Source organism: Giraffa tippelskirchi, chromosome 4, assembly GCF_054371585.1.
Source record: "Giraffa tippelskirchi isolate mGirTip1 chromosome 4, T2T-mGirTip1v1.2.pri, whole genome shotgun sequence".
Taxonomy (NCBI): Eukaryota; Metazoa; Chordata; class Mammalia; order Artiodactyla; family Giraffidae; genus Giraffa; species Giraffa tippelskirchi.
In genome coordinates, this window is record NC_137278.1 from 65373908 (window position 1) to 65399619 (window position 25712).

The 25712-nt window shown below is 42.8% G+C and overlaps 1 protein-coding gene across 1 annotated transcript in view; it reads right to left on the bottom strand.

Moving 5' to 3' along the window:
• EML6 (EMAP like 6) overlaps positions 1–23384 on the bottom strand; it is a 295589-nt gene extending 272205 nt beyond the window's left edge. Inside the window, exons 1-2 of the mRNA XM_081589485.1 lie at positions 23095–23384; positions 21555–22284 (exon numbers count right to left, since the gene is read on the bottom strand). Coding sequence (XP_081445611.1) covers positions 21555–21751 — 197 coding nt within the window. The 5' untranslated portion in view covers positions 21752–22284; positions 23095–23384. The remainder of the gene's footprint in view (positions 1–21554; positions 22285–23094) is intronic.
• Between the last annotated feature and the right edge of the window lie 2328 nt (positions 23385–25712).

The window sequence follows — 25712 nt, forward strand, 5'->3', positions numbered from 1 at the left end:
GAAAGCACACTTGGTATGAAAAGAAGGGTGTCTCTTGCTAGATGTGCTTCTTTTGTGGCTAAAGAAGGCAAAGTGGCCTGCTCTGAATATGGGAGGACCTTAGACTCTCAAGCGGAGAAGGCAATGGCACCCCACTCCAGTACTCTTGCCTGGAAAATCCCATGGATGGAGGAGCCTGGTAGGCTGCAGACCCATGGGGTCACTAAGAGTCGGACACGACTGAGCGACTTCACTTTCACTTTACCCTTTCATGCACTGGAGAAGGAAATGGCAACCCACTCCAGTATTCTTGCCTGGAGAATCCCAGGGATGGCGGAGCCTGGTGGGCTGCCATCTATGGGGTCGCACAGAGTCGGACACAACTGAAGCGACTTAGCAGCAGCAGTAGACTCTCAAGTCACTGTACAGGATGGTCTAATTACAAAAACATTTAAACATCCACCAACATGATGGGATTGGTGAAGTCCTAAAATTATTATCATTTGTATTTTACACATGGTTACTAAAATGCTGCATCTCTCCTTGATATATTTTTTTTAATCACTTTTTAAAACCCTATAGTAGTTAAAATTCCTAAGAATGCTTCAGGGAAAAGGTCAAGGACATGTGTTCACTCTGAATGAGCATAAGCTGTGGAAAATACATAGTGCCCATACTGCAGTGTCTTTGAAGTGCATACAAGCCGGGAGACAAGTAACTTAGACACCCAGCAACTGATAACCTCTAACGACTACTTGGATGTTTTCTGTCCCAGTGGGATTGGCTCCTTGATACAGCACCTCAGCATGATCACTCATGGCATGTGATTGTTCAATACTTTCATTGATTTATTTCTGGAAATATGGTTTCCACATTCTTGTGGCACCCAGAAGGAAAAAACCAAGCTGTTGAATTAGCTTCTGAGATTTGAGAGAGATTTAGAGGAAACTAGATCACATATGGAATTAAATATACCTATAAAACAGATAATCACTTTCCATCTATTGATATAAAATAACAAAAATATTATCATTTAAAGAGAAAATCTGCTCTAGCTAAAAGAAAACTCCAAAACTCTGAATTATGTGAAATTTGACTATAATTTCTGCCATGTGGCAGAGTATAAGGATTAATAAACAAACCAAAAAAACCCCAAACAAACCTGTCTTCCTTTGTTTTGCTAAACCATTTAAAGAGTATGTTGTATAAGTCTTGAAAAGAAATAATGAAGCCAGATAAAATCACTATGAAACCAGTTAAAATCACAAGCCTGTCCTTAGGGAAACAGTAAGTAGATTTTCAACCTCTGATTTGCGGCTCCGTGAAAGCAGATACGCCTCTTGGTTAAGGATGTTTTGGGGAGGAAGAGACACAGCTAGTGGTCAACTGGCATTTTTGTTCAATATTCCCCACTGAAATAGATGGCACCCTGGGGATGCTTAATCTCCCAGAATAGGTGCCTACGAGCAAGATGACTCTTAAGTCTTCCAGATCTCAGGAAGCATTTTGCCCAAGTCCATGGGAATATAGCCCTAATTAGACTACACTTTCCTGCTGCCCCCATATTTGACTCTTACTCATTGTTTCAGCAATCTGAATTCTGCCCCGACATGACTGGAATGAAAATGCTCTTCCCGGGACCTCTTTGAGTCCCAATCCAGGCCCCTCGCTTTGCTGGGTTCCACAGTGGAGCCCCTCTAGCAGCCCTCACCACCCGGAACACAGAAAAACAGGCATCTGCTGCCCCCTTCTCTTCCGTGGCCCTGCACTTCCACAGCTCTTTCCGTGGCTCTGCCCCTTCTCAGCCCCCTTTGTGCTCCAGAATGTAAAAGTAAGGATGTATCACAGGCTTCTATCTTAAGCTCTCATCTTTCTCACTCCTCATCCTATCCTTAAATTTCACACATATGTTGATGACCATGATGGTCTCTGGTGGACATTCAATTAATATCTGTGAGAAGACTCTCACCTCTTCTGGAGACCACTCATATAAGAGGCCATCTAATCTGGATCTCCATTCAACTATCTTCTCTGACCACCCCACCTGCCCCCCACCCCAATGAATGACTTAGAGACTATAACTTCCATGAAGGAGTTGGAGTCTGTGACTCTGGTTTAACATTTAATTGTGACTCTGTAATTGTGATTGTGACTCTGTCTGCAATTGTGACTCTATCTGTCTCTCCCTTCTGGTTTATATATAGTCCCACATAACAGAAAGAACATGACTTTGGAGTCAGATGGGTTCAAATATGGGGTGTGTCAAGTACCACCCATGGAACTACACCTCTGAAATTCTGAAGGATTACAGGGGAAAATGTATACATGTAAAATATTTGTATGTATCAATATATATTTTAAAAAGCTTACTCAGGGCCTAGTGAAGTCAGTTTCTTTGGGCCTTCCCCTTTATTTCTTTTAAACTCATTTTGTAAATCTCCTTACCTGCTTTATGTAACTGGATTCTCCTAATAACCCATCAATAGATCTAGAGGAAGATGCTGGGTGTGGCTGGGTAAAAACTAAGAAGTGGTAGAATCAGATTCAAATGTAGGTCTGCTGGCTCTGGAGTCCTAGTTCTTTTCACCACATAAAGTGCCTCCAGGATGCTGGGTGGGTGGGGTAAAGAAATACACAAACGGAAAATCACAGCATAACGTGAGAAGTGCTGTGCGAGAGATAAGGAGAAAATGCTGCAGGTGTCCTGAAGAGACACTAGTTCTTCCTCAAGAAATCATGAAGGGCTTCATGAGATGGTGTGCTGGAGCTGCCTCCTGGACAACATGAACCTACCCGACAGACCAGGGAAGGCAGTCTGAGCAGCAGGGTCGTGTGCAGTCACAGAGAGATGAAACCATTTGGGTCACTGCAAAGGGTATGGTGTGGTGAGAGGAACAGTAAGGAAAGTGTGGAACAGAATTGTGCTAGGAGAGGATGGAAAGAAGGTAGGGTGGGGCCAGGCCTGAGCATCTGAAGCCCTTTCCAAAAGTAATAGAGCCTGCAGGAGTTTTGAAGCAAGGCAGAGATAGATCAAATCTGTAGTTTCAAAGGCTAATTCCAATGCTAGCCTAGTGCAGCTATTCTGGAACCCAGAACCATTTGGGGAAGCTCTTTGCTTCTAATGACTTGGTTTGCCCCACTATTGTGAATGCTTGCTCATGTGGTTAAGGGGGTGTCTGGCAGGTTTGTCCACAGTAGTTATTGCTTGTCCACTGTAATTAATAGGTATCTCAAGGCGAAGTACTATGTAAGTATCATGTTCTTCAACTTGCCTCACTAGTTACATCATCTGTTGATTTTCTAACTCCATCGTTCCATCTGCATTTAATAGTTTACATTCTACTCAAGGGAGAGCCTTCTCTTCTCCCCATTACTTTTTTATATCACTATACATACATGGGTTTTTCATTTTATTCAATGGATTGTAATTAATGCTCAAATTATCCCAGGTGTGACCTGTGGTGGTCCCTTCAAGCTGGCTCTTATGTCATTTTAACAACTTCCCTTATCTTTTGAGCACTGCTACACTTTCTGTTTCAGACTCTTCTTGCATTTTCCCTGCCCCAGGCCTAGAGTCAGCTTTTTTTATAAGGAGTTCTAATTCTTTGCTGTGGCAAATGGTATTTAGAAACAAGTTCTGGGAGCTAGGTGTGTGCCTGCTAATCATTGTTATTCAGTCCTCTCAATGGACAGAGCAACAAAAGTGGGTATGTGTGTGCATTATATATATACACACACATATCTATATTTCAGTGGGAAATTCCTTTAAAATATAGACTTTGGGGACTCACAGCTGGGCCTATCGAAGCAGAATCTTAAGGAACAGGCTCATAAATCTGCATTATTTTTAAGTTTAGGCAGATTTTCAAACAGAGGATTGACTAGAGGAGTGATGGGAAAGGCAGGAAGACTAGTTAATAAGCTACCAAAACTGTCCTGACATAGGTTTAACCAGGTGTGAAGTAGCAGGGGTGTGAACTAGGGCGGAAGCAGCAAGACAGAGAGGATGTGACCAACTGGACTTGGGGCTGATGGATAATGGAGATGAAAGAGGAGGGAGTAACAGGCACTCGAGGCTTCCTACCTGGAGAACTATTATTGCTGTGACCTGTTAACGCTGCCATTTACACAGTCAGCGCTGAACACAGGCTTATTTCATTGAATACCTTCCCACTTATCTCCTATAATTTATATAAAAATCCAAGTGACATTCTGGGAAGAAAATAATTATGAAACATTATAGAGTTTATATCTCTTCCATCATATTTTATCATATGGACTAAAATGGAGTATTATCCAAGGGAAGAAGGATGACATGAATTCATTGTCAGCAGGCCGGGTTCCCACATAGATAAACATGGCCTGGCCAAAGTGATTGCAATCATATCTACTGTGCAGAATAATACACCTGGAAAGGATGTCTACCAAGAAGCAATGTCTATAATGATATCTCTCATTGTTTTTTTTTTTTAAAAAAAGAGAGCTAGAGTTTGTTAGAGATAAGTCATTAAGCCGAAATGACTGCTTACTACCAGTGCAGCATAAAAATCACTGGAGCATGAGTGAAATATATAAAAGAGATGAAAAAAAAAAGAGATGAAAGAAGAAAAGTAAAGCTAAAAGGAAATGGCCCTTGGAATTCTAACTGCTATAACAGAATGTTTAAAACCCAGATGAAAGTACAACCCAGAGGAAAATAATCATTTCCAGTGTTCTGTAGTAAAAGTAACTCATCAACTATCTTCTCATTGCTGAATCCACAGGGACCTTTTCTAGACTTACTGTGTTGTACTTTAGTGATACTGTTGAGGGTCTCCTTGACACTGTCTCTGCTCTTTGCCTCCAGGCGCTCCGTTTTCCTCCTATCCCTGTGACTATTCTCACCATTCACTTACATCTTTATTTACTGATCACCTGAAAGCTGATCTTCCTCAAAATCCTAAGCCTGGCCTCTTCTTCCTCCATGTGCTCTCTGGGTTATCTTATCCACTCCCATACGCTCCCTGAAGTTCATGAGGCTCTCTCCTGAGCGAGAAAGTGAAAAGTGTCACTCTTTCAGTGGTGTCCGACTCCTTGCAATCCCATGGACTGTAGCCTGCCAGGCTCCTTGTCCTGAGCGAGAGACCCACATAAACGTAAAATCACCTCTTGGATGTTACACAGACACTTCAATCTATATGTGTTCAAAGCTGAATTCATCATTCCCTGGCCCTGAACCTGCTCCTCATTCTGCTTCAGCGAATGATAACCGCCATCCAACCAGTTGATTGTTAACCTTACACCTTCCTTCTCCTCTATCACCTATATCCAATCAGTCAGCAGGAATCCAGAGTCTCCAGAACACACTCATTGCTTTTCTTGCATACTATCATAATGACCTCATATCTGGATTACTTTTTAAGTGCCTCCAGACTTTCTCTACAACAATTCATCATTCACACCATAGCCAGAGTAATCAAAACAGAGCCTAAATCTAATGATGCTCCTTTCTCCAGAAAACCTTCTCTGACCACCATCCACTCCCATGTATGGGTTAGGTATATGCCGTGGGCTAACTATCATAGACCTGAACACATAGACCCAGCTGCTAACTTGTTTATGAATACTGCCTTCATGATTATAAGTTCCTTGAGAAGAGATGCATATTACTCACTGTTAGGTCCCCAGTGTCTGGCACAGTACATGAGAAATTTGCCGTTGTTGTTTAGTCGCTAAGTCGTATCCAACTTTATTGCAAGCCATGGACTGTAGCCCATCAGGCTCCTCTGTCCATGGAATTTCCCAGGCAAGAATACTGGAGTGGGTTGCCATTTCCTTCCTTCTTGCCATTTCCATCTCCTACATTGGCAGGTGGATTCTTTACCACTGAGCCACCAGAGAAGCCCACGTGACACATAGTAGACACTTAAGAAATATTTGTTGTAAATAATTTTTTTTCCTCTAATCAAGAGATTCTTAATGTAGAGTCCATGCCCTCCTTAACAGAATTCAGAAGGGTTTATGTGTTTAGATGGACTAAAAATTACTAAAAGTCTTTATTTTTCACTAACTTGTAACAGGCTTTAGTATTTCCTATCATTCAGAATGTAGGTAACAAACTATAGTAGTAACTGTGAATTTGAGATCAATAAAAATCACAGATATTTTCATATAATACTACAGTTGTTAACAGATTTTTCAAACATCATGTATACCCATCACTACTTTGAATTTACAATAATTATTAAAACTGCTAGAACTTTCAATTGCCTGAGTTAATAAAGTTAATAAAGAAGCACATATATCATGACATATTACAATATTTTTCCAACTGTATTATTCCAATTGTATTTCAAAATAATTAATTTTCTTTCCAATCCTATTTATGTATTTTATTTTATGCATTTATGCACTTTATTTTATGCATTAGGAAATTCCATGATAGTGGGAGTATAAATTGATTTATCCACTTTGGAAAAGGGTCTGGCAGCGCCCAGAAAAACTGATCATGTGTGCACCCCATGCCCCAGAAATACCACTCCCATGTGGAAATGGATATATATGTTCACTTGTATGAGAATGTTAATAGTAGTCAAAAGAAACCAGAAGTCACCCAAATGCCCACCTATAGTAGAATGGATAAACTATATTTCTACACAATGGAAAATATGAAACTGAGAATAAACATGTAGAACCAGAGACAAATCTTATCACGTTGATTGAAAGCAGCCAGACACACAAAAAAATGCATACTGTACCATTCCTTTTAAAGGTGCAACACCAGGCAACACTAATCTACACTGTTAAAAGTCAGGATAGAGGTTACCTTTGCAGGGGGGGCTGTGACTGAAAGGAGGTGCTCAGGGGTCTCTGTGGTGCTGGTAAAGTTCTATTTCTTGATGTAAGTGAGGGTTACAGGTGCACTGGGGTCGTGAGAACTGATCCAGCTGTACACTATGATATGTACACTTTTCTGTATCTAGATTATACTTTGGTAAAAGGATAAACCAGAACAAAGAAACCTACTATTCTGAAATGGGATCCATAAGCTTCACAGTCTGTCAAAGGCAACCCCTTCAAAAAATCCTGTTCTAAGCAGAAATTCCAAGGAGGTGATCTCAAAACAAACAAAAGTGAACATATACTAGTCATTCATTTATTCATTCAATAAATACTTATTAAGTGTCTTCTACATACCAGGCATCATTCTGGGCACTGTAGGCAGGGCAGCAAACAAAAAGCTCTGCCCACATAGAGCTCATATTCTAGTGAAGAGAGTCAACAAGGTTCAAAACAGAAAAGAACTAAGGGGAAACATGAAACAGGGATGAGTAATATGGAGTGTGTTGGGGAGGAGTCTACATTTTAAATAAGGTAGTCAAGGAAGGCCTCACTGAGAAGATGACCTTGAGCAGGGACCCAGTGGAGGCGAGTCAAGTCATGTAACGTCTAGAAGGAGGAGCTAGACAGAGGGAAATTGCAAGGCCCTGGGGCAGTCAGGTACCTGGGCATTCCAGCCGTAACTAGTAGGCCAGTGTGGCTGAAGTGGAGCAAGGGATGGGGAGAAAATAGATTAGATCATAGAGGTAACAGAAGGCCAAATCGCCAAAGAGGCTTAGAGGCCACTATAAGGACTTCTACGCTTGCTCTGAGAGTTCTGAGAAAGAATTAAAATGACTTGACTTATGTTGCAGCCAGATCAACTGGCTGCTGTGTTGAGAATAAAATGGGAGAGGCAAGGATGGAAGCAGGAAGGAAGCAGTGGTTAAGAGGAGAGAAGAGACGCCATGAGAAACACAAACATATGCACACACACAGACACCTTATTACTGTTGTCTGCAGCTCCATAACACTTCACTCCTAAATATCCTAGCACATTTCTCCTAAGACAAGAACCTTCCCTTACATAACTGCACTGCTACAATCAAATTCAGAATTTTAATGTGAACACGGTGCTATTTCCTAACATATACTTCCATGTTCAAATTTCACCCATTGTCCCAATACTGTCACTTATAGCAATCCCTAACCACCCCAACCAACCCTGAATATTCACTGGAAGGACTGATGCTGAAATTGAAGCTCCAGTACTCTGGCCACCTGATGTGAAGAGCCGACTCATTGGAAAAGACCTTGATGCTGGGAAAGATTGAAGGCAGGAGGAGAAGGGGATGACAGAGGATGAGATGGTTGGATGGCACCACTGACTAGATGGACACAAGTTTGAGCAAACTCAGCGAGAGGGTAAAGGACAGGGAAGACTGGCGTGCTGCAGTCCATGGGGTGGCAAAGAGTCAGACACAAGTTAGCAACTGAACAACAACTAATCACCCCAATCCAGGATCACATATAGCATTTACTTCTATCCTTTTAGTCTCCTTTAAACTGGAACAGTCCCTTACTTCCTTGTGTCTTTTATGAGAATAAGTTTTTGGTTTTTTTTTTTTTTTTTGCAAAGTACAGGCCAGTTGTGATGTAGACTGCCCTTCAATTCATAGTCACGTTTCTTCATGATTAGCTTCAGGTCATGAAGATTCTGAATCCTGCTTCTAAGTGCCGAATGAGAATATATTAGTATTTTCAGAAAGTATGTACAGAACAGAGTTCTATAGAAATCTCATCCCCCTGTCATACCTTTCTCCTTCTAAATAATTTGAGATATGAAGAACTAGCAACAACTAACAATACATGAAACATTCACTATGTCCACAACAGGTGCTAGGCAGGGGACACATGGAACTTGTATCCGGTGGGGAGAGGGGTAAGTCAACAAATGCAAAACCATGAGTGCAATGAGTCCAGCAGAGAGGTCCTTGCATGGTGGCCTGGATGCACAGAGAAAGAATGAACTAAAGAGTCCAGCTGTCAAGGTCCAGCTTCAGGGGGCGATGACACTACGCTGAGATTGAAAGAAGAAAAAGAGTGTATATGTGGACAAGTGAGGGGTCATTTCAGGAAGTCAATGGCGTGTGCTAGGTTGAGGATACACAAAATAAGATAGCGGGTCCAGGTAACCTCAAGGAGTTTGATGTGGCCTGAGGATGTTAGGAGAGGGAGAGACATCAAGCTGGAAGAAGAGCAAGGAACTAATCATAATAGTCTTAGGAGACTACGCTGAATGAGCATGGGTAAGCTTGATACTTATCCTGCTGGTAATGGGGAACCTCAGGTAGATTTTAAGTCTAGCTTGAGGAAGATTCTTTTTCAATGTGTGTTAGATGGCCAAGCTCAGTAAATCATTCAGGGTTCACTCATCATCAAGGCTGGTGATCAGCAGGGATGCACCAGTATCTGTGCCAGGTAAAGCATGGAAATACTTCTTCACCAGCAGGTAAACAGCTGCTGCCCCAAGCCTCACCTGCCTCGGCTGAGGAGCCTGAATTAGCTCTAGGAAGCCTCCTGTGTGTGCTGTCAGGCCATCTCTCTGGTACCCACTAGTATCAGCCCTTGTTACTACATGCTCCCCGCTGCCTCCAGCCCTGCCACTGGACCCCAGCAGGAGAGTGACCACACTTAGTAGGCGCACTGGCACCCCAGTAGGCAGATGCTTGATGTACACCTAGCCCTCCAAGACTGGTCATCAGCCAATGGTCTGTATTTCCCAGGGACATCCTTCATGGCCTGTTATGAGAACTAAAAATTCCATGATGCGTTGAGAGTCACCAGAATTTTGTTTTTAAAACTTAATATCATTTTCCTGACTTCTTATTTCCCTCAGCTCAGTACTTCTCATCATTGTTCTGCTCCAAAAACCCATTTGCTACCTCCTCTTCTAATCCACTTCCTACAGTGGAGTTGCCATTCATTCTTTCTAAGTCTCAGTTAAGTTCAGTCGCTCAGTCATGTCCGACTCTTTGCAACCCCATGACTTGCAGCACGCCAGGCCTTTCTGTCCATCACCAACTCCCGGAGTCTACCCAAACCCATGCCCATCGAGTCAGTGAAGCCATCCAACCATCTCATCCTCTGTCATCCCCTTCTCCTCCTGCCCCCAATCCTACCCAGTATTAGGGTCTCTTCCAATGAGACAACTCTTTGCATGAGGTGGCCAAAGTATTGGAGTTTCAGCTTCAACATCAGACCTTCCAATGAACACCCAGGATTGATCTCCTTTAGGATGGATTGATTGCATCTCCTTGCAGTCCAAGGGACTCTCAAGAGTCTTCTCCAACACCACAGTTCAAAAGCATCAATTCTGCGATGCTCAGCTTTCTTCACCTTCCAACTCTCACATCCATACAGGACAACTGGAAAAAACATAGCCTTGACTAGACGGACTTTTGTTGGCAAAGTAATGTCTCTGCTTTTAAATATGCTATCTAGGTTGGCCATAACCTTCCTTCCAAGGAGTAAGTGTCTTTTAATTTCATGGCTGCAGTCACCATCAGCAATGATTCTGGAGCCCAAAAATATAAAGTCTGACACTGTTTCCACTGTTTCCCCATCTATTTCCCATGGAGTGATGGGACCAGATTCCATGATCTTATTTTTCTGAACGTTGAGCTTTAAGCCAACTTTTTCACTCTCCTCCTTCACCTTCATCAAGAGGCTCTTTAGTTCTTCTTCACTTTCTGAAATAAGGGTGGTGTCATCTGCATATCTGAGGTTATTGATATTTCTCCCGGCAATCTTGATTCCAGCTTGTGTTTCTTCCAGCCCAGCGTTTCTCATGATGTACTCTGCATAGAAGTTAAATAAGCAGGGTGACAATATACCGCCTCGACGTACTCCTTTTCCTATTTGGAACCAGTCTGTTGTTCCATGTCCAGTTCTAACTGTTGCTTCCTGACCTGCATACAGGTTTCTCAAGAGGCAGGTCAGGTGGTCTGGTATTTCCATCTCTTTACGAATTTTCCACAGTTTATTGGGATCCACACAGTCAAAGGCTTTGGCATAGTCAATAAAGCAGAAATTTTCTGGAATTCTCTTGCTTTTTCGATGATCCAGCGGATGTTGGCAATTTGATCTCTGGTTCCTCTGCCTTTTCTAAAACCAGCTTGAACATCTGGAAGTTCACGGTTCACGTGTTGCTGAAGCCTGGCTTGGAGAATTTTGAGCATTACTTTACTAGCATGTGAGATGAGTGCAATTGTGTGGTAGTTTGAGCATTCTTTGGCATTGCCTTTCTTTGGGATTGGAACGAAAACTGACCTTTTCCAGTCTTGTGGCCACTGCTGAGTTTTCCAAATTTGCTGGCATATCGAGTGCAGCACTTTCACAGCATCATCTTTCAGGATTTGAAATAGCTCAACTGGAATTTCATCACCTCCACTAGCTTTGTTCGTAGTGATGCTTTCTAAGGCCCACTTGACTTCACATTCCAGGATGTCTGGCTCTAGGTGAGTGATCACACCATCGTGATTGTCTGGGTTGTGAAGATCTTTTTTGTACAGTTCTTCTGTGTATTCTTGCCACCTCTTCTTAATATCTTCTGCTTCTGTTAGGTCCATACCATTTCTGTCCTTTATCGAGCCTATCTTTGCATGAAACGTTCCTTTGGTATCTCTAATTTTCTTGAAGAGATCTCTAGTCTTTCCCAATCTGTTGTTTTCCTCTATTTCTTTGCATTGATTGCTGAGGAGGGCTTTCTTATCTCTCCTTGCTATTTTTTGGAACTCTGCATTCAGATGGGAATATCTTGCCTTTTCTCCTTTGCTTTTCGCTTCTCTTCTCTTCCAAGCTATCTGTAAGGCCTCCTCAGACAGCCATTTTGCTTTTTTGCATTTCTTTTCCATGGGGATTTTCTTGATCCCTGTCTCCTGTACAATGTCACGAACCTCTGTCCATAGTTCATCAGGCACTCTGTCTATCAGATCTAGTCCCTTAAATCTCTCTGTCACTTCTACTGTATACTCATAAGGGATTTGATCTAGGTCATACCTGAATGGACTAGTGGTTTTCCCTACTTTCTTCAACTTAAGTCTGAATTTGGCAATAAGGAGTTCATGATCTGAGCCACAGTCTGCTCTCGGTCTTGTTTTTGCTGACTGCATAGAGCTTCTCCATCTTTGGCTGCAAAGAATATAATCAATCTGATTTCGGTGTTGACCATCTGGTGATGTCTACGTGTAGAGTCTTCTCTTGCGTCGTTGGAAGAGGGTGTTTGCTATGACCAGTGCGTTCTCTTGGCAAAACTCTGTTAGCCTTTGCCCTGCTTCATTCTGTACTCCAAGGCCAAATTTGCCTGTTATGCCAGGTGTTTCTTGACTTCCTACTTTTTCTCAGTCTATACCTCCCTTATTAGACAATCTTCCTTAAAGGGACAGCCCTTTGAAACCTAGGCCTGCCTTCCAGGTTACAGCTGATTGAACTGGTGGACATCCTAACCCTGCCGACCTGGTGTGGCCAGTCAGATTCTTTTTCCTGGAAATCTGGAATTCAGGCTCACAAGGCATAATCAATTGGTTTTGTAGGGCCAAGCTGCATAATCTAGTACAGTGAGGAGGTTAAGATGGCTTTTTGGGGGGATGGCTATGTGTAAAATGGATCACTGAGTTAAGGAGCCAGTCTGCAGTCAGAGAAAATCAAAGCATATTTTATCCAGAGAGAAGCAGAGATGTGATTTCCTGTGATGCATGCTTGCAAGAGAAAGAAACAGGAAACGACTAGCTGCCTGACAACTGTGTAGTATATGAGAGGCCAGCCATATATTCTATAACTGAGTTTCAAAAGATTCTCTTCTCACCTTGTGACCCCTTCCTTAACTCTTCTTTTGAGAAAATTTCAGTCTCTTGCAACTGATGATCTCTTACTTAGAAGTCATCTCATCACTGGTGGATCTTGTTTTACTCTTACCCATAAAATCAATTCATAGTGAACACAGAAAAATGTTTTAGTGACATTATTAAACAATATGTAAACTAAACAAGAATTCTCAATAACCTCAGAACAATTCTCTGACCAGCCTATATATGTACTACCAGTCCAAAGAAAGCGTCTTTCCAGTCAGGGAGGCAGAGCTGGCCTGCCACTCCCCTCCTTCACGCTGATGGGAACGGGAACAACAGAGAATTAGTGGGCAATCCTAGAATCCTTCAGCTCCTAGGCTGAGGCCATCCAGGGGTCTGCCTCCCATTGAGAGAAGAAAGGGGTGAACTGGTAAAGAGGTCAAGGTCAAGAGGTCTGACCACTCCCTTTGCTTTCCAGACAAACTCCACCCACTCAGCTGCCTCAATAGGTAGGTCTCAGTAGGTCTGTCTGTCTCCAACAGCAAGACTGAAGACTATAACTGCATTTTCAAAACGCAGGATCTCTGGAAGTAAACAGAGTCAACATATAGATTGCTGCTAGTCCTTAAACCAGCAGTTGCTAAAAACTGCACCGACTCCTCAATGTATAAACAATTACACTGTTTAAATATATAAAAAGCTACATATCTTTCATAGGGTATAACAGCATCTCTACAAATGCAGAATGGTAACCAAAGCCTCAAATTTCTGTCATTTCTAGGTTAATCTTTTTAATGATTGCTTGTTTCTGGCTCCCCAAATGTTCAGTATCTTCCATATGAGAGGAATGGGCTGCCTGGTAGGGAAGGTCAAAGGCTATAGATATCCAAGACAATTCAATGGAAAAAGAAAAGCCTTGTCAACAAATGGTGTTGGGACCACAGGATATCTGCATTTAAAAGAAAGAAGTTGGACCTTCCATCTCATACCATGTGTAAAATTTAACTCAAAATGGATTATCTGCCTAAATGTCAAAGCTATAACTATAAAACTCTTAAGAAGAAAATATAGGAATAAATCTTCATGACCTCGGATTAGGTGATGGTTTCTTAGATATAACACTAAAAGTATAAGTGACAAGAGAAAAAGATAAGTTGGATAAATTAGACATCATCAAAGTTAAACTGGACATCATCAAAATTTTAAACTTTTGTGTTTCAAAGGACACCATCAAAAAAGTGAAAAGACAACTTACTGAATGGGTGAAAATACTTTAAAATAATATATTAGATGAGGGACTTATATTCAGAATATATAAAGAATTCTTACAATAATAAAAAACAAATAAGCCAATTAAAATGGGCAAAGGATCTGAACAGACATTTTCTGCAAAGAAGGTATACAAACGGTCAAAAATTTATGAAAAGGCAATCAACATAATCAGTTCTTAAGGAATGCAAATTAAAAGCACAACAAGATACCACTTCTCACCCACAGGATGGGTATAATCAAAAAGACAGTAATAAGTGCTGGCAAGGATATGGTGTCACTGAAAATCTCATATGCTGCTGATGGGATTGTCTGGAAAAAATATGGCAGTATTTCAAGAAGTTAAACATAGAGTTATCATATGATACAGCAACTCCAGTCCTAGGTGAAATATACCCAAGAGACTAGAAAACATATGTCTACACAAAGGCTGTGGACACACTCTTCCACTGCCCACAGGGACACACTAGCCATTTCCTTAACTTGTTCCAACCACTTTTTGCTTGGTTCTTTCTGAAAAGAAAGAACACTAGGCTAGGTGACAACTTAATGAAAAAATTGATTCTGTTAATTTAAGAATTTAATAAATGAGTCATATATATATATTTTTTTAAAAATCTATTTCACAAGCTGGCACTATCTTTTAGGTTGGGGAAAAAAAACCCACTGATCTATTGAGCGCTAAACACATGAATGAGGTCCCGAACATCTTGCTGCATAGCAGACTAGCAGCGTCAACATCAACTGGTGGGAGCTGGTTAGAAATGCAGGATGTCAGGCCTCACACCAGGCTTACTCAGCTACATGTGCCTGGCTGACTCCTATGCACAATGATATTTGCAAAGAACTGTTTGCTGTCAAGCACTTTAATTACATTTAAGACCAATCCACATGTGACAAATCGAGTTAAACCTACAAGAGAAGGCTGACGGCTGAAGATGTGTAGTCTGCTGGCTAAAGGATGGCTTTCCGTATGGCTCTGCCTCCTGGGGAAGGAGTCAGTCCCAGAAGCACAGCCAGCAAGGTAACCCTCCCAGCAGCTTCCTTTCTCTTGTTTGGTGGCAAATATATCACCTACATCACAAAGGTGTCCAGAACCACCTCCTTGCAGGTAGGAGAGCCTCTAGGACAGCCCTGCCTAAAGATGCTGCCATGGAATAGGTTTTCACTTACCACAGTATAATCGACATTCTTGTTGACCATGGGGGTAGGGCCTATATAATTCTTTATAAGAGAGCATACTCCAGGGTCATGTTTATCAAGCTGTGACCCATTATATAATAGCTATATTTTTAAAATAAAACCATGGTTAAATATTCTGAATTAAAAGAGATCCATGATATGATATGAGCAAGTATACTCATAACAATAATTGAATGGAATATTTGTAAGTGTCCTGGGAAATCTAGGACATATGGTGCCAAAACCCATGAGGCATTAATGACCTGGATGAGAACTACTATGACCTTGGTCTTTCTCTGGATATCTAGACCAGAATTCTGGCTATACCAGGTTCTTTCCCACCCTGGTACCTTTGCACGTAACCTCTCTTCTCCATCACATCTTCACTTACCTGCCCCTTCTCATCCTTCAGATTTCAGCTTAAACGCCATCTCCCTAGAGCACTGCTCTGGACACCTTATCCAAAGTAGCTCCCACACCCCACTTGACCTAGTTCCCCTCTATGGTCATTCCCTCCTTAGTACTTATCACAATCTGTATTCATCTTGCTGTCTTATTCATTCATTGTTGGCCTCCCCCATCAGAATGGGGGCAAGAACTTGGTCATGCTCAATGCTGCACCTGGTATATTCTAGATATGAGTTTTTGATTAAAAAGTAAATGAAAAAGTAAAATCTACCCAATTTAGAGAATAAATAAATCTTAATAAAAATCACCAGACTAATAGCTTATTAACAAGAATAATAGTAAAATCATTTATGAACAGACCATAGGTGGTTTAGTCGCTAAGTCAAGTCCAACTCTTGTGACCCCATGGACTGTAGCCTGCCAGGCTCCTCTATCCATGGGATTCTCCAGGCAAGTATACTGGAATGGGTTGCCATTTCCTTCTCCAGGGGATCTTCCCAACTCAGGAATCAAACCCAGGTCTCCTGTACTGCAGGCAGATTCTTTACCAACTGAGCCCTTTCATTACATGATCATGCCAATGAACAGAGCAAGTGAGATCCGATGAATAGATGATGAGTGACTTTGCTTAAATCTCTTTCCCTCTCTGAGCTGTACCTGTAAAATAAAGGTTTCTCTCAGAGTTGTGGGTGAAGGGATTTCTTTGTGTGTGTGTGTGTGCGTGTGTGTGTGCGTGTATGTGTGTGTGCATGTGTGTGTATGCAGTGTCTGGTACAGAGCAGGCACTCAACTCAATACAGATTGGATTCTTTATAGTTACCCTAAGTTTCCCTTATTCACTGGTCAAGGGACTGAAGAATATGAAACCAGATCTCCAAGCCTTCATGTGAATCTGTTTACCCAACACCCCAAGCCCAATCATGGCTGTTACACCTCTCTCTTCAAATTCAACAAATGCAATTGTGTGTACTTGCAGTACCAGGTAATTTTAGCCATGTCACAATTGAGATTTAAAAAAAAATTTTTTTTAACATCTCCACTACTTCACTGTTTCAGGTCATTGCTTCAAATCTGGTGATGTTCTAAGATGACCTTGAACATGGTTCCATTTCTAGACAGAGTTCTAGTGATCTGCTTCAAATAGCCTTATATAAAGCATGAAACTAGAAAACAGAGTTACAAGGAGCCATGAACTGACCGAGTTCTGGTTGGAAACAAGGCACAATGGTAGAGACCATAGTGATAAGAAAAATTAAAGAGCGTGTAAAGCAGTGAAGTGATAGCTCTGGGCTTTGGAATCAGACTGACTTGGGTTCCAATTCCCATTCTACAATCTGCTAAACAGTGACCATGGGCAACATCTTTAACCTCTCTGTGCCTTGGTTTTCTCATCAATAAACTGAGGCTAACCACAGTACCAACATTATAGCACTGAGTCTACACTCAGGAAATGTTGGTTCTGCTTATTAAATTCATTCTCAGCCTCAAGAATCTTATATACATTTACAAATGAAAATATTCAGAGTGAAGGAACTACACTAAATGATTCATATCAAGTGAGCAGCATTGGTCACAAAAGATGCAAAACTTTAGGAATGCAAGGAACCTCTTCATCTAAGGGTGGTAAAAGGGCTCGTGGGAGAAATGAGATTGAAATGGATGGGGCACCTAAGATAGAGATACAAATAGGCTCCCTGTGGTGGCCACTTCCTATTTGCCAAACACTGTGGGGAACCTTGTATGTTATCTCCATAAGCTACAAGTTAGATAACTTTAAATCTCCACTGCACTGATGAGAAGCTATTTTATTGATGACAGTTGAGACTCACAGAGATTTAGAAATGTTCCCAAGTCACCAGCTGGTGGCAGATCTAGGTTCAAATTCAAATTTGTCTGACCAAAGCACATGCCCCCAACCACTATGTCACTGGGGAAAGGGACTGGGAAGAGATGGATGAAGGGGGAGATAAATCATTCCAGCATGAAGCAGGAAAGCACAGAGTCACGGAAAATAAAGGTATAAAGGAAGGTTAACACCAAAGAGGATGAAAAACTCAGGAGTCTGGACTTCAGACTGTGGACAATGAAGAATCACTGTTTTGTTTCTGGTGTATGTGTGTGTTTTTAATTAAATACTGTATCTCTGCTATCATTACTAAGAGCATTTACTGAGTACCAACTAAGGGCAAGGCCCCACACTAAACTATTTGCATATATTATTTCAAATAGTTACCTATTTGAAATTGAAATTCTGCAATTTAGTTGTTGTTAATTCCCTTCTTACAAACAAATGAGGCCCTGAGAGGTCAAGTCACTCACCTAGATGCCTCCAGTAAATGGGAGAGTGGATTCAAACCCAAGTGGGTGTGAAATCAAAGTCAGTGCCCTTTCCCCTAAAGTGGTACTGCAGAAAAACCTCCCCTGCAACAGAGAGCCAGGAAAGAGGAGAAATGAAAATGGAGACAGAGGACTAGTCAGACACAAAATAGGGTCCCAGAATTAGGGAGAAATGTCTCCACTGGAGTCACTGTGACAATGATCAGGAGGAGACAGACAGCAAATGTGTACATGACCTTTTCTTTCATTTGCTCCAGTTCTGTGTCATGGTCTGCTACCTGCAGCAGAAACCAAGTTAGTAATTATTCCTGCCTCGATTACTGTGTTTGCCTTCAAGCCCCGATTTGAGTGCTTCTGTTGCTTTAAGCATCTTCTCGTCCCATCACAATGCTATCAGAGCTAAAATATGGCATCATCTGCTAATCTGTTATTTCTATTGAAGGGTAATCATTCAAGAGAATAAAACTAAGCCTCCACATCCAATAAATCACATTATGCTTCACATATCAACATTTTTTAAAATCTGACTTAAACACATATTCTTTCAAATCAGGAGGACACATATGCTGAGCTCTAATGAGCTCTGACAAATCCTACATTATTATTAAAGTTCATCGTGATCTCAGAGATGATACGGTTTTCTAAAATGGAGTATTGTATCAATACTTGTTTGGCTGCTTTCTAGTTAGGATTCTAGGGAAAGTAGCACAATAAATAACACACTAGAAAATGTACGCATTATGAATATATCATTCAAACAAGTGCAAAATCTATGTGGATGATTACTTATCTCGTTTGATGGAATCAAGAGTTAGAAGTTTTAATATTCATGTCATGATTCCAAAACACCCCAAACATTTTTGCACTAAAATCTTAGCTTTAGTCCTCCTCATTCAATGACAAACATTAATATTTTAAATAGAAAATCAGTAGTATAACTAGCTATGCAGAAATGAGTTGAATAAAGATAAAAAAATACATATTTCTTCTCCATATGTATAGTTAATACATTAATATTCCTAACATTTTACAGTATTAATTTCAAACATCTAATATGTTTCTGGGAATAAAATTATGAAGGAAATGGCACTTAAGAGTTCCATATACTAAGGATGAAGACAAATATGGTTTATATACTACCTTCACCAGATAAAGATATTTACATATATAAGATAAAGCAAAATAACAACATAAATATTCTGTGTTCTCTAATTTTACAGCTTCCAATTATATAATGATCTGTGATTTGTGTTTTTTAACCTATTTGGCTTAATTTTATTCCTATGTGCAAACACATAGATGGATATTAAAGACCTCTGCTCTCCTACACATACTCAGACCCAACCAAATAACATGGAAAATTTAGCAATCAAGTCCTTTCTCCGCAGGCAGCCTTGCTACTATGTCACTATTCAGCATAATATAACTGCCTTAATAAACAGAAACTAAATCATCGGAGTTTTTTTGTTTTCAACAACTGAAGCTCCCTGCAAATCCAGTTAGACAAATAAATTCATTCACCTTTTCTTCAAACCTGAGTGTTTCTTCAACTAAGCCAGATATCACGACAACCCTACTAGTCCAACAGTCTGTCATAACAGTGGTTTACTGCAACTCCACCCTTTTCCCACCTTCAGTTTCAACAGTATATCCATTTTTTTTTCCTGTTAGATTAAGATTAAGAGTTCAAATCTTCAAAGTAGTTCAGTGAACTGTCATATTACTATTATTTAACTGAAGGTAATTTCCTGTTTAATTGCCACTCTCTCCCTTCCCCAAAGGACTACATCTTATTTTGATGGTGTAATGGAAAGTACTGTGTTAAGATAGGGCAAAAACATAATGGGTTTTAATTTTTAAACATCTAACCTTTTCATGAGTCACTGTTAATCATTTGCACCTGTGACTTTAATAATCAGCTTGCAATTACAGCAGCAAAATCTCCAGGACAGAACTAGGTAAGAAAGCCCCAATCACAACCATTATCACAGCAGGGAGAGAAGAAAGCTCTTCTATCAAATGTGACAAGAAGAAAGTTTTAAAAGTCAGTTCCACCAAATCTCAAGAACAGCAGAGCTCCTAGTACTTAAAATCTTCATCTTTTAAAAGTCAACATTTTTAATATATATGTATTTCACTATATTTTAATATATTAATATAGTTTTTTACTTTCTGTAACATTTTATTTCAACTTTAGGGCTTGAGGAGGAAAAGGGCTCCAGAAAAATCACAGCAGTACACAGAGGGGACAGGGGGAAGCGAGTCTTCTAAATCATCCTTCCCATAGAGAAATTAAGACCACTAACATTATGCCACTGAACCATTTATTTCATTATGAAATGAGACATAGAGTACAAGTGGCAATATTCTGAAATGTGATTGAGGTTGTTCTACATCAGTGAACACACAAGTCTGGAAGGTATAAATACGGTCTCTGTCAGCTGTAGTCCATCCTCAGCAAGTCATTTTGCCTGCGGGCTGAGGCTCCCATATCGTGGAAACCTTCCCCAACTGCCAAGGGCTGAAAAGGATTCCCTGTGAACAGCACCTGGACCACACCTTGTATGGTCACAGGAGAAGCTGACAAGGGCTGGAGAAAGATGCATCTAGTCCAAAGATGAGAGGACAGGGCCCAAAATCAAAACATATCCCTTTACAATTTAATAAGGAGGACCTTCTAAAATGGCTATTCATCCAGTTTTCACCAGTCCCAGCCATTCACTGCTAGATGTTGGTCATTCTGTGGGCTGGAGGGTAGGGTTTTGTTGTCCAGAAACTGCCAGTCTTTTATACCCTCAGTGATGGTGTGGAAGCATCCATTTAGTGTATAAATATGATTCTCGGCACTAAGTCACTACCAAGTGAAATATTAGAGAACAAACTCCCCATCCACTGCAGAAATTTCCTAGTTTCCAAGCATCTGGAAAGAAGATCCCAAATTACCTTTAGCAAAATTTCCTTTCGTTTTTTTTTTCAATCCTCTTACTTGCTGAGGAACCTTCTAAAGAGCCTCCCAATGGACTCTGAGGGAGAAGGTGAGGGTGGGACGTTCTGGGAGAATAGCATTGAAACATGTATATTATCATATGTGAAACAGAACACCATTCCATGTTCGATGCATGAGACAAGGGCTCAGGGCCGGGGCAATGGGATGACCCAGAGGGATGGGATGGGGAGGGAGGTGGGTGGGGGGTCCAGGAAGGGGAACACATGTAAACCCATGGCTGATTCATGTCAATGTATGGCAAAAACTATTACAATATTGTAAAGTAATTAGCCCTCAACTAAAATAAATAAATTTATTAAATAAATAAATAAATAAATAAATAAAGAGCCTCCCAAAGATGATACCCACAGTTCAGGTTATTGGTCCTACATTTTCCTAGTAAAGGAGGGAAAGAGAAGTGTTTAACAGCTCTCTAGGATCCTTCCACTTGTAGCAGGAATGAACACCAAAAAAGCACCAGGACACTTAACTCCTTGGTGATTTATAAAGCCTTGCTGAGCAACAGAGAAAAGAGATTTCTCCCTCCCCACCTGCACCCTTACCCTGCTTCTGCCCTAGCCTTAGAATCATCAGCCCTTCTGTAATTCCATGAGGTTCCAGAGAGACTCCTTTATTCCACGGGGCGCCCAGATCTGACCCCACGAAATCCCAGTTAGTCATCCTTCTTCTCACCCTTCCAACCTCCACACCAAACCCCTCCCCACCGCCCCAGGCCACCTCCTTACCTGATAATGTCGTCGTTGTGTCCCAAGAAGAATTTTTGACTGTGCTCGCGGGTGTTGTAAACCACCCCGACCCCAGCCACAAAGTAGACCACCTCCTTGCCGGCGGTGTAGTACAGGTTGTTGCGGCACTGGTGACCCCGGTACCCGTACACCCACTCCAGCCGGAGCTGGCAGCTGGGAGCTGTCCGATCCGCCATGATAAGCCGACCCCACTAGCCCCCCGGGCCCCCAGCGCACCGGTCCGCGGCCCCTGCGCCCCGGGTCTGTCCTCGCCAAGTCTCGGGCTGCGGAGGACCTGCAAAGGGCTCAGCGTGCAGCGCCGGGCGCTGATTTTCGCGGCGACGCACTCACACAGACCAGCGCGCCGGCCGCCACCATCATCCACCGCCGCCGCCGGAGACGAGCCGCCGGTGCACGGCCGCCAGACCCCGCCGGGCGCCCCGGCTTCCTCTCCCCCGGGCTAGGCGTCTTCACCCGCGAGCGCGCGCGCGCGCCTCACTGCACCTGCGGGCTTCGGCCCCGGGGAGAGGCTCTTGGGAGGGTCACCCCGCCTTTTAAATCAAGGATCTGCATATCCAAACACTGATTACCCAGTTCGCTCACTGAAGTTTGCAGTGCGCGGGGCGGGGGCCTCGCAGCAGGCAGCGGGATTTATTCTGTGACAGCTTTAATTTGACAAGGAACTCCGGTAAGCTTTGCCTTCGCCATCCTCGGATCCGAAACTGACAGTCTACATCCAGGAGGCGAGAGCCAGGAAGAAAGAAACAGATATTTTGCATAAGTCACCCAGTCCAAGCAAATGATCCCTAAACTAAACCAAGTTTTTTAAAAACTGTCAACTATTCCTCTTTTCTCTCTCCAGAGCCATCTTCCCCCACCCCACCCGCCCCCAGATCTATCCTTTTAATGATACGAAATATGCCCTAAATGCTGCCGGGTGGTGGTTGCTGATACGATTTGAAAGAACATTTGCTGTTTCCCCATTAAGCCAGGGCAAACATGCAATGGTCATTTTTTAGACGCTCCAATTAGTTGTGTATATATTCAGAATTCATCTCCTCCGTGAACCCTCTCTTGGCCGAGAAAACCAAAACGAACTTAGCAGCTCTCACTAATCAGGAACTCCAATGGCAAGCTTCATAAAGATTTTTTTCTGAATCGGAGGAAACTGAGACACTACGGTAGCTGGAGGCAGGAAAACACAACCTACAAACGCTCTCAGTCCATAAGAAATTAAATAATTAACAAGTGACCAAAACCTCTCCCCAGAAACGTTTGCGCTAGCTATGGGGTCCCGTGGGCTCAAGGGTCTCGTCTCTAAGCCCGGCGTGGGCAGGAGCGCCCGCGGAACCACTGGGGACAGCGAGCCCACACACACGCGCGCACACACGTCCCAGGAATTGGTCGATGCCCGCCCGAGGGATGCCAGCCCCCGGGGACACCCCGGCCTGCGCACAGTGCCGCGGCGGCGGCGTCCTGCACTCCTCCCACACCCGATCCAGGATCGCCTGCGGGGCATCCCAGCTCTCCCGCCTCTAACCTCTGCTCTGAACCGGCGCCGCCAGCACGTCCTGGATCATACAGGGCAAGCGAAATCCTCTGCTTGCCCGCCCCCCGCCCCTTTTCCCCGCCTCCCGCACCGAGGACGGGCTTCGTCACTGGGACGCCACCGGAGACAGGTTCTTCCTCCAGTCTAGGCTCCGGGGGCGGGGCCACACCGCCGCTTTCGGGAACCTAGGCTGGCGGGTTACTAGGCGAAATCTCGGCGCTTGGAAACTGCGACGCCCCGGAGCACTCTGTTCGCCCCCTCTCTGTACCGCCCACCTCCCCCCCTCCCGATGCATTCTGGGAAATGTAGTCCGCTCCACGAGGCCTCAGGCAGGGAGCTCGCGGTGCCAAACCACGAATTCCAGGATTCCATGCGCCCAGAGTGGGCCGTAGAGAGGCCGCTAACCACGTCCCAGGTGCTTGCGGTTCTGCAGAGCAAAGGCAGGCGCACCAAGCGCAACCTCTGGCTCACGCCCTGGGTTCCCTAGTGACTGAGCTACTGGGCCGCGTGCGTGTATATCTGAAAAGAAAAGCAGTGAAGTTGCAATAAAGACCAAACCATCAGTTTTCGTTCCAATCCCAAAGAAAGGCAATGCCAAAGAATGCTCAAACTACCGCACAATTGCACTCATCTCACATGCTAGTAAAGTAATGCTCAAAATTCTCCAAGCCAGGCTTCACCAATACGTGAACCGTGAACTTCCAGATGTTCAAGCTGGTTTTAGAAAAGGCAAAGGAACCAGAGATCAAATTGCCAATATCCGCTGGATCATCGAAAAAGCAAGAGAGTTCCAGAAAAACATCTATTTCTGCTTTATTGACTATGCCAAAGCCTTTGACTGTGTGGATCACAATAAACTGTGGAAAATTCTGAAAGGGATGGGAATACCAGATCATTTGACCTGTCTCTTGAGAAATCTGTATGCAGGTCAGGCAGCAACAGTTAGAACTGGACATGAAACAACAGACTGGTTCCAAATAGGAAAAGGAGTCCGTCAAGGCTGTATATTGTCACCCTGCTTATTTAACTTCTATGCAGAGTACATCATGAGAAACGCTGGGCTGGAAGAAACACAAGCTGGAATCAAGATTGCCAGTAGAAATATCAATAACCTCAGATATGCAGATGACACCACCCTTATGGCAGAAAGTGAAGAAGAACTAAAGAGCCTCTTGATGAAAGTGAAAGAAGACAGTGAAAAAGTTGGCTTAAAGCTCAACGTTCAGAAAACTAAGATCATGGCATCTGGTCCCATCACTTCATGGGAAATAGATGGGGAAACAGTGGAAACAGTGTCAGACTTTATTTTGGGGGGCTCCAAAATCACTGCTGGTGGTAATTGCAGCCATGAAATTAAAAGACGCTTACTCCTTGGAAGGAAGGTTATGGCCAACCTAGATAGCATATTTAAAAGCAGAGACATTACTTTGCCAACAAAAGTCCGTCTAGTCAAGGCTATGGTTTTTCCAGTGGTCATGTGTGGATGTGAGAGTTGGAAGGTGAAGAAAGCTGAGCGCCACAGAATTGATGCTTTTGAACTGTGGTGTTGGAGAAGACTCTTGAGAGTCCCTTGGACTGCAAGGAGATCCAATCAGTCCATCCTAAAGGAGATCAATCCTGGGTGTTCATTGGAAGGTCTGATGTTGAAGCTGAAACTCCAATACTTTGGCCACCTCATGCGAAGAGTTGACTCATGGGAAAAGACCCTAATACTGGGTAGGATTGGGGGCAGGAGGAGAAGGGGACGACAGAGGATGAGATGGTTGGATGGCATCACCGACTCGATGGACATGGGTTTGGGTAGACTCTGGGAGTTGGTGATGGACAGAGAGGCCTGGCATGCTGCAATTCATGGGGTCGCAAAGAGTTGGACACGACTGAACTACTGAACTGAACTGATACCACCTGAAGAATTTCTTCTGCACCTGTCCCTGAGGGCTACTGTAGCCGACTCAAGCCCAAGTATGTTTCCCATTTCAGTTTTACTTTTTATTCAGATGGATTCTAATTTGTTAAAGTGCAGTGCTGCAGCATTTAAGAAAAAAGTTGGGCTGTCTATTCAGTGGATTAAAGACCTAAATGTAAGACCAGAAACTATAAAACTCTTGAAGGAAAAGAAAGGCAGAACACTCGATGACAAAAAGCAAGATCCTCTATGACCTGCCTCCTGCTGCTGCTGCTGCTGCTAAGTTGCGTCAGTCATGTCCGACTCTGTGCAACCCCATAGACGGCAGCCCACCAGGCTCCGCCGTCCCTGGGATTCTCCAGGCAAGAGTACTGGAGTGGGTTGCCATTTCCTTCTCCAGGGCATGAAAGTGAAAAGTGAAAGTGGAGTCGCTCAGTAGAGTCCGACTCAGTGACCCCATGGACTGCAGCCAGCCAGGCTCCTCCATCCATGGGATTTTCCAGGCAAGAGTACTGGAGTGGGGTGCGACCTGCCTCCTAGAGTAATGGAAATAAAATAAAAAATAAACAAGTGGGACCTAATTAAATTGAAAAGCTTTTGCATAGCAAAGGAAACTACAAACTAGGTGAAAAGACAGCCCTCAGAATGGGAGAAAATAATAGCAAATTAAACAACTGACAAAGGATTAATTTTCAAAATATAC